Consider the following 9,403-nt stretch of genomic DNA (forward strand, 5'->3'; position numbering starts at 1 on the left):
GTCCAGGGTCCTGATTTCTTCCCAAGTTCTGCGTCACATCAAAGCAGAGGATTCGCAGCGCCGCGTTCTGCTTCCGCGTATTAGCCACTATCTGTCACCACTCGGAAGCCACACCGCGTAGCGTTTTTCCCAGTAGGATACGCAGTATCAGGCAAAGGGAGTGAACAAATTATTTGAATAAATCATCTCAGAGCAGGCTTGTTTGACCGGGAAAGTGGGGTGCGAGGCGAGAGGAGGGGGGTTGGAAGGCGAGGGAACATTTGTGTTAGCTAAAAGAGGATGGAGGTGCTAACCGCTGTGGGTGCTCATTACTAGAAAACAGGAGACGGTATCGGACAGGTGCATTTGCGATAAATAACTGCCCTGGCCATAACTGAACTCTCTGATCTTTGCTGAAAAACAAAAGGCATAGCTTCCCTGAAAGTATAGCCTGCATCTTAATGGATTAAAATTTCATCCGCCGCATTAGGTTCAGTAAAATATGAATGCATTGCTTTAAATTTTAATCATAAATCAGAGCAAGGATACATGAGAGGCGACAGTGATTTCTCCCTAGATGTCTGCATAGGTCAGGCAATGAAAGAGGGACTCTAATTTTATTTAGGCAAGTCCATTTGTGCACAAAGCCTGCAGGAAGACTAATGGTTTTTGAAGGCTTGTGAAGGCAGCCACGCACGAGTACCGGAGGGCTTGCCAGTGCTCTGGGTAGGCTGCATTTCACATCTGTCTGAGGCCATTCAGTGGCACAAGGTTGCAGTCAGACAAAGAGGCCTCCAAACCCACAACAGCAGCAACTGCTGCTGCAGCTGCTAGTACTACTACAACTACTTGAATTAAAGATTAATTTATCAAGTCGTTAATATAACATGAATAAAACCCCATTCAGGGCTATGCTAAGACAATAGTCAGAGTTCTAAACTTCCCTTCCCAATTTCACTCAGCTTTCTCATGGATTCCCAAAGATTTCCAATAATAGTTTCTAAGCACTTGGCATTTTGATTGAGGTGAAGCCAATGTCCAATTTCCAACTGAATGGCAGCAAGATGTTGTCTCTTTACAGAGGTTAAAGTGCAGAGACTATGGCTGTACACTATATGGCTCGGCTGTCCCCAGCCCTGCAACTTTTCCTGTTTTAAATGTTGAGATTCTGATTCAGTATTCTGTTTTACGGACTAGGAAATTAGAACTGGTCTGAAAGATCAGTGCTTTCTGTACAGCGTCCCCTTGTGTGTTGCTTTTGTCACAGGGCTTCGAGGAAAGAACTAGGGTATGCATGTGGGTTTGTTTTTCTTGGAAATAAACAAACAAAAAGAAATGGAAAAAGAGGCTTACAACCACATGTCCAGGAAACAGCCAATATGCTTTTAATGACAATTGTTGTAAGCCAAATCACAGTAGATCTGTTTAAGTCTCATTCCCTCCAGTACGATGTGTTGTCCCTTTGCACACAGGATCGCTAGCAGTGCAAGTGACAGGATGCCTAGGAGGGAGTTTTTTTCTTTTCCCAAAAGTAAGCAAATCACTTATGTTTATTAATATTGGGGAGGGGGAGGGCACAGCAATTTGCTTGTTGCCCAGACTTTTGAAAAAGGAGGCCTTGGAGACTGCGAAGTTTAAATAATTTTGTAAGTAGCTCGAAACAAAGTTTGGCCACTTATATCGCTAGTCTTCTCTTTATTCCATGAATATATTATAATTCCTTATTTATCATAGGAGTGGTGGCGAGTGTTTAGCATTTTGGAGATCAGTTGTCAGTTGCTATTAAAATCAAGATTAATTCATATTAACGATATGCATTCTCAGTTCTCCCATGTGACAGCATACATTAAAACAACTAGTGCAAGTAATTAAACCCAATACAGGGGGTTAAATCTCTGGTTTTTTTTCCAAGAGGGTTTTAAACGTAAAGTTTGCTTGAGAGGCAAACACTAAATTCAGATTATCCTGTTAATTGTCATTTAGAATACAGGATAATTTTATGTTAACTCTTTTTGGGGAAACAAGACAAAACAATTGTCCTTGGACTTTTTTTAAAATGTCCTTTTAGTAAACTGTTAAAATAGATATTGTTTGCTCAGGATTCCTAACCTATAAGGCAAATATGGGCTGTAACTGCACAGACAGTTAGCCAGAGCCACCAGGCTGCCCTTAGTTTCTCATCCTTCAAATGCTTCTTACAAACCTTTTTTCAATATAATACAATGGAAATACAAGATTATCTACGGATTTTTTTATTAGGCATTTGAGATGCTCAATAGTTTAGACTAATTAGACAAGCCGAAAGCCTTTTGAAGATTAAGCAAATTGGACAACCCTTGTTAATTAGAACATAATTTAAAGTTTGAAATTATATCACTGATGAAGTAGCCTAATTAGTATGACGATATGTTAATAGCCTATCGAGACAGCCATGTGGAGGACTGGCGTGAACTCCTTAAAGGCTTGCAGGAATCTGCTCCCTTTCTGTGTTGTCATTAATAAAAGATTTCTATAGACTTCAGCCTTTCAACGGTTACATACAATTTATAGTACACACAATGCATTCGCCCATAGTGCTGCTCCTTTTTTTTACTATTATGAAAACTAATAAATTCGTCAAGCTGAATTAAGCATACAAATCAGATGAGGCATAACAGATTACATATTGAAGCGCTGTGTCTCCGGAGTCTAAATGAAATTTCAATCTAATAATTCCTTCCTGGCCCGGCCATAATTTGTTTAGAGATGTTGTTCCACTCTTTTCCAAGCGCTGTTCACACAATAATTAAATGATACTCAAGCTTTTAACTTTGATTTATTTCATTTCTATGAGCTGGCGACAGTGAGAGCTGATACAATGGATTTTTTTTTATTTCCTTGAAAATTAGGAAACCTATCGTTTGGGGTGTGAAATTTGCTGGAGCCGCTGCTGTAAAATAAAAGCACGAAACAAGAGCCAAGGATACTGAAATAGGCTACTCTGAATCCTGTACGTACACAGGCAGAACTTGCGCTTTAAAAGATGAAATGCATCCATCATAACTTTGACAGAGCCAAGAAACCGGTTGGGCTTAAATTCGGGAAATTTGGAACGGAATTCTTCCTATGGTTTGGGTGTCTCAGAGATACCAGATTGCAAGAGAGAGAGAGCTGGGGGTGATCTGAATCACGTTCTTCCCTTAGCTTTAACCTAGAGTGGCCCATTGCATCCAGGCAGAACCTCTGGCGTCTGAGGCTGAGCGGAAAGGCAATTACACCAGAGAAAGCTCCTGATGGTGGTGGTGAGGACGGTGGCAGGCAGGAAACATAACCATCATCTGGTCCCGGCCTCTGCTCCGTTTAATCTTGCCAATCCCTGTTCCCAGCAAGCACTCTTTTTTTTTCTGTAGCAGCCGCCCCTTGAGTCCTCACAACTCAGCCAGGCAACTACAAACAAAGGTGAAGATGTGGAAGGGGCGGAAGGGAGGAGGCAGAGCAGCCACAGCAACACCCTCTCTGGCACACGCCCACTTCCGAGGCAGCAGCAGCATCTACAGCAGCCGCCGCCAATTCCCAAGACACAGAGCCTTCCCCCCCCGCCCCGCCGCGACAGGATAAATTCAGGCGCCACGAGCAACGGAGCGGGGCTTTTCTGCCAGCCCGTCTGCGGGACGAGGTGCGCGCGGGGTCTTCGCGCTCCTCTGCGCCAGCGATGCTTCTCTGAGGAGCCTTTCATCCCGGGGGCAAAGCCGCGTGAACCATTCGAAGTGAAAGACTTTCACGTGTAGCCAGACGCTCGTTCTTTATCTCTTTCTGCCTACCTGGTGGAATAAAGTTCAGTTTCTCCCCCTCCCTCCCCCATACACTACAGCAACGACATGGGCTAAAGCCGGCCCTGACGCATGACCATCACACGTGCCTTTACACAGAGACACACACACAGAGAGACGAATACACCCTCGTGGTCCACGTCGACCCTCCCCGCATCCACAATGCCTACTTATAACCATAGTTCTTTCTGTAAACCACACACCCTGTCTTTCTTCCGGGAAAGTTCAGCTGGTGCGCCCAAGGATATGTAAAAGCCCTCAATGATCTGTGTCCAAACCCCGTTTTTCCCCCTTCGGCTCTTTCTAAGGGAATTCTTAATAAATGACCAGGATAGGGCCTTGCACACAACCTCCACACACCTTGCCTTTGTTCCTCGCATTCTTTCTCTCCCCCCCCCGCTCCATTTCGTCTATTTGCCCCTCACGTGTTGGCCACATTGCGATTTCTCACACAGTTTTCCACACCAGGTGTTTTTCACATATCGCGCCAATATATTCCCCATTATATCCCTTTCCGATATCCCTCACCATCTTTTATAGTATTTACAACTAAACACCTCCTCTCCCGCCTTTCCTCTTTCTGTCTGTCTCTCTCTCTTTGGCACACATACTCACTTTCACACAGGCAGAAAGTGAACCGGTATCACCACGCACTCCGTCTCTCTCTATTCCCCACCTCAACCCCCTCCCACTCACCCTCAAGCTTCTGCCTCACACTCAGCCCGCCGTTCACTCACACGCGCGCTCTCGCAGGGCGCATGCGTCTTCCCCCAGTCAGCCCTAAGCTCGCCCTCGTCCAATGGGGGGAGAGCAGCAAGTAACAGAGGGAGCGAGGGAGCTTCGCGCAGCCCAGTTATGCTGAGGTCTCTCTTGCAATAGGCACCTGTCAGGCCAAGGTGTGCGGCAGCCTCCAGGCTGAGGCGGCGGAGGCAGAAGGGAGAACAATAGGGCGGTCCTAGCATCCTCTGGCGCCTCAGGGAGGGAAACCGGCAGAGCGGAGAGCGGGCGGAGGCAAAGCCTCTCCGGGCTCTCCAGTCGAGCAACAGCTGGGCTCGGGTTCTGAAGGCGAGGCGGGTGGAAAGGTGGGGGTGGGGTGGGGGTCCTTTGGGCGTCCAGAGTGAGGGCGGGAGGGAGAAGGGGAGCCTCGGCGGGAGCGCGGGGAGAAGGCGGGCAGCGAAGTGTGTGGGGGGTGAGAGGACGAGGCAGAAGAGGAGACGGACCCGGGGAGCGGGAGGGAAGCGGGAAAGCAACAGACCTTCCCCAAAGAGTTGGAGGCTGTCTAGGGGCAAGGCAAGGGGGTGGGTGGGCAAGGCGAGTAAAAAGCCAGCGGCGCGGCGGCTGGAGGGTCACTCTGACGCCGGAGCTTGGCGAGAGGCGTCGGCGTCGGCGGCACCGGAGGGGAGAGAGAGGCGAGGAGGCGCTCCCTGTCAAGCCAGGACTGTGAGGAGGAGGAGGAGGCGGCGGCTGAGGCGCCTGCGACGCCAACCACAACTGTGGCAGCAACTTCTCTGTACGCCTATTTTCCCGCCTCTTCTTCGGCCCCCGACCCGCCGGCCAGGATGATGATGATGTCGCTGAACAGCAAGCAGCCCTTCAGCATGGCCCACGCCAACGGCGGCGGCAGCCTCCACGAGCCCAAGTACTCGGCCCTGCACTCCGCCTCGCCCTGCACCTCCTCGGCCGCCGCCGCCGCGCCCTCGGCCAGCTCGCCCAGCATCACCAGCGCCGGCGGCGGCGGGGGAGGCGGCGGCGGAGGCAGCGGGGGAGGCGGCGGCGGCCGAAGCAGTGCCCCCAGCAGCAGCACCAGCAGCACCAGCAGCAACAGCACCGCCGAGGCCATGCGTCGCGCCTGCCTGCCCACCCCGCCGGTAGGTCGGAGGGTCGCTCTGTTCCAGGGTGGGCAGCCGGCCGGCCGGCCAGCCGGGAAGGGAAGGGAAGGGAAGGGAAGGGCAGGGACGGCGGAGGCGAGGGGCAGCCTCTTGACTTCCCACCCGGTCGCATGTTTATTTCATGGCCAGGCAGCAAATCAGCCCGGCGCGCTTCCCGCCCTCCCCAAACTCAACAGAGGCTTTCACGGGGGCTTCCATGAATTTTTATGACCTGGGATGCTGATGCCGAGCCGGGCTAGGGCGGGCTTGAGAGAAAAGAGGCAGAGGAGCGCTGCCCACCTGTCTCCTTGTTTCCCCCTCGAGCTGCCTTTCTGGTTCTCCCCCTTCTCCCCGTTTTCCCCCACAGTTCCCCCCCTCCGTCGCCTTGTTTCTTTCTTTTTGCTTCAGATCCCCTCTATTCCCTGCTTCTTTCCTCCCCACTTCTTTCTTTCCCCTTCTTCCTCACTTTTCTGTCTTCAGTAATTCTCTTCCTCCACCACCACCCCGCTTCACTTTCTTCTCTCCCTTTAATCTCTTTTCTTCTTGGTAGCTTCCTTCTCTCTCTCCCTCTCCCTCCCATCTCTCTGTGTCTCTGTCTCTGTCTCTCTCAACCTCTGTCTTTCCATCTCCTTCTTGAACAAGGCTGGGTCTGATTCGGATGGCACCCCGAGGAGAAGGGAGGCGAATTCCCTCTTGGCAGCAGTAATGTGTGCCTTCTATTTGCACTTGCAGAGCAATATATTCGGCGGTCTGGACGAGAGCCTGCTGGCCCGCGCTGAAGCCCTGGCTGCTGTGGACATCGTCTCGCCCGGCAAGAGCCACCATCACCACCACCCGCCCCACCACAGCCCCTTCAAGCCCGACGCCACCTACCACACCATGAACACCATCCCATGCACCTCAGCCGCGTCCTCCTCCTCGGTGCCCATCTCTCACCCTTCTGCCCTGTCCGGCACCCACCACCACCACCACCACCATCACCACCACCACCAGCCTCACCAAGCTCTGGAAGGGGAACTCTTGGAACACATCACGCCTGGGCTGGCGCTGGGGGCCATGACAGCCCCCGACGGCTCGGTGGTCTCCACGCCGGGCCACGCTCCCCACATGGCTAGCATGAACCCTATGCATCAAGCGGCTCTTAGCATGGCCCACGCTCACGGGCTGCCCTCGCACATGGGCTGCATGAGCGACGTGGACGCCGACCCGCGGGACCTGGAAGCCTTCGCAGAGCGTTTTAAGCAAAGGAGGATCAAGCTGGGGGTGACCCAAGCGGATGTGGGCTCGGCTCTGGCCAACCTCAAGATCCCCGGGGTGGGTTCCCTCAGCCAGAGCACCATCTGCAGGTTTGAGTCGCTTACCTTGTCCCACAACAACATGATAGCCCTCAAACCCATCTTGCAAGCCTGGCTGGAAGAGGCAGAGAAGTCACATCGGGAGAAGCTCACCAAGCCGGAGCTCTTCAATGGGGCGGAGAAGAAGAGGAAACGTACGTCCATCGCCGCTCCCGAAAAGAGGTCCCTAGAAGCCTATTTCGCCATCCAGCCGCGCCCTTCTTCGGAAAAAATAGCGGCCATTGCGGAGAAACTGGACCTCAAGAAGAACGTCGTCCGAGTCTGGTTCTGCAACCAGAGACAGAAACAGAAACGGATGAAATATTCTGCTGGGATTTAAAGTCTTTAGAAACCTTGTCTGTTTCGAGAAAAATAAATAAGGTAAAACAAAACTAGAAGACACTTCCACTCCTCTTTGCGGGAGAGAACGAGATCAAGGTCTAGGAAGAGAGTAAGACTCAGCTACCCACCCACACTCACTGTCACACTCACAGATTGTGAATGGAAAAGCAGAACGGTAAGATTCGGAAACTGGCAGGAGAAACTCAGCCTTGAGTTGGAATCAGAGACAGACTGACTGTGTGAATACAGGATGGGAACTCTTTATAAAAGGACCGAAGACCTTATCAAGTAAGAGTTGTTTTTATTCTTAAAGACATCAGCTTTGTTCAGATGTAAAAGTACCCTTTGCAGCTATTTTTCAGAAAAAAATTAACTGATTAAAAAGACTGAAACTTTAATCTAGAGTTGAAGGTTATACCATGAGAGAGGCATCTCAAAAGTATTTTGATTTTTTAAATAAAATAAGATGGCAGTTTTTCTGCAATTACACTGCATATTATAAATATATATATATTTTTACTGTGGTTATTATCAGTTTCCTTCTCTGAAGATAATATTGAGGGAAAGAACTGACCTTGCTGTGTTCACAGATCTTTTAAGAGCTATTATTAGATTACTGCCAAACAACCCTCTGTAAATTATTGATTTATCTCTCTAGTAACTTCTTTTTGTGCTCATCCTAATTAATTGCACCTCTTTCATCAAAGTCTTTACAAAAAGTAAAAGAAAAAATATGGCTACTGTAAATTAATTATTTTATGTTGATTGGTAGAATTTATGAACTTAAGGCTTTTTCTTGTTATAAGAAGATTCCTTTTGCCCATTTGTATATTGTCACCTGGCTTTAGGCTGTTTCTCCAGCAACTATTCTTATTTGTAAGGTGTTCTCACTCTATAGTGGCTGTCCTGCGTTGTTTGTGTAGACTGACTCACTTGTCCAAGGAGGTATTTGTTGACTGCGTTACATATTTAATGGGGATTCCCTGACTCGTCCCTACCTTACCCCATGCGCTACTTGAAAAGAAGCACTTGCGTGGGTGACAGTACGCTGGGGTTGTTGCTTTAGAGTTGCTTTCATCAAAGTATTGTCTGTTCTAGATTTCAGCGCTATTTCTTGTCAGTGTTCAGATCTTCTAGTTACTCCTTATTTCCTTTGATTGCTATAGATTTGTATTATTTTTGGCGGTTTTGTTTGTAGAAAAACTATACTGGGGAGAGAAAAAAAGGGTAAAGGAGCAAGAGAGAAAGAGAGAGAAAGAAAGAGAGAGAGAGAACACTGTTTATAAATCCACATTGTTCCGTGCAATTCTTTTGGAACAAATCCCTTCAAAGGTACTTAGATTGCTGTACCGCTGTGTATTGTAAATAATTCATCCAAGACTGACGCACATATAGTTATATTCTTACAGATTTTGCTGTATTGCTGTTATGTTCGAAGGCTGTTTGAAGTCTTACTTCTGTACATTACAATGATTTCCCTGTTTTTGTTAACAGAAAGTTTATTTATTATGGTAATGTGTTGATTTATTTTAAATGTTGTTGAATGGTCTTTCATTAAAACAAAAAGATTTTAACATTTTATTGACAACAATATATTTTCCAGCTTCCTTTCTCTGTTATTGAATATGAACTATGCTTTAAAAAAATCTGCATATATTGTAATGTCATAAACACTAATAGAAAGGGATTTATCTGAATCATTGGGATTTGCTATCACCTCCACGTTTAGGATCAGTGGATCAACATATGATGGCTGCTGTTTGATTTTATTAGGAATTCCCTGAACTAAATCTCTTCTCCCTTTGAAACCATTTTTGTTGACTAAATTATCTAAAACTCCTAATCTTTCAAAATGAAAGACAGCTGACTTGTCCATAATTCTGTGTATTGATATGTGCTGAACCATACAAGGATGATCTTATGGTTTTCTTTCTGTGTGCATTTTGCCAGTTTATATAATATTTGGGGATGCTCCTTTTTTGGACTACAGCTCTCAGAATTCTCCAGTTACACGAGTCAGGAGAATAAATGTTTTTTTGAGCTTTATATAATATGCACTTGATGCGTCAGA

At 47.8% G+C, this 9,403-nt stretch overlaps 1 protein-coding gene across 2 annotated transcripts; it reads left to right on the forward strand.

Annotated features, from left to right (window-relative positions):
- Positions 1-4,932: 4,932 nt before the first annotated feature.
- POU4F2 (POU class 4 homeobox 2) lies at positions 4,933-8,923 on the forward strand. 2 transcript variants are annotated; one of them, XM_073001589.2, is made up of 3 exons: positions 4,933-5,439; positions 5,608-5,660; positions 6,360-8,923. In XM_073001589.2, the coding sequence occupies exons 1-3, from the start codon at positions 5,348-5,350 to the stop codon at positions 7,328-7,330; spliced, it is 1,116 nt and encodes a 371-aa protein (XP_072857690.1). In that variant the 5' UTR covers positions 4,933-5,347; the 3' UTR covers positions 7,331-8,923. The 2 variants fall into 2 exon arrangements, with proteins under 2 accessions (XP_072857690.1, XP_072857689.2); XM_073001588.2 differs by having other exon boundaries at positions 4,933-5,656; positions 6,389-8,923.
- Positions 8,924-9,403: the final 480 nt, after the last annotated feature.

Source organism: Pogona vitticeps, chromosome 5 (assembly GCF_051106095.1).
Source record: "Pogona vitticeps strain Pit_001003342236 chromosome 5, PviZW2.1, whole genome shotgun sequence".
Lineage (NCBI taxonomy): Eukaryota > Metazoa > Chordata > Lepidosauria > Squamata > Agamidae > Pogona > Pogona vitticeps.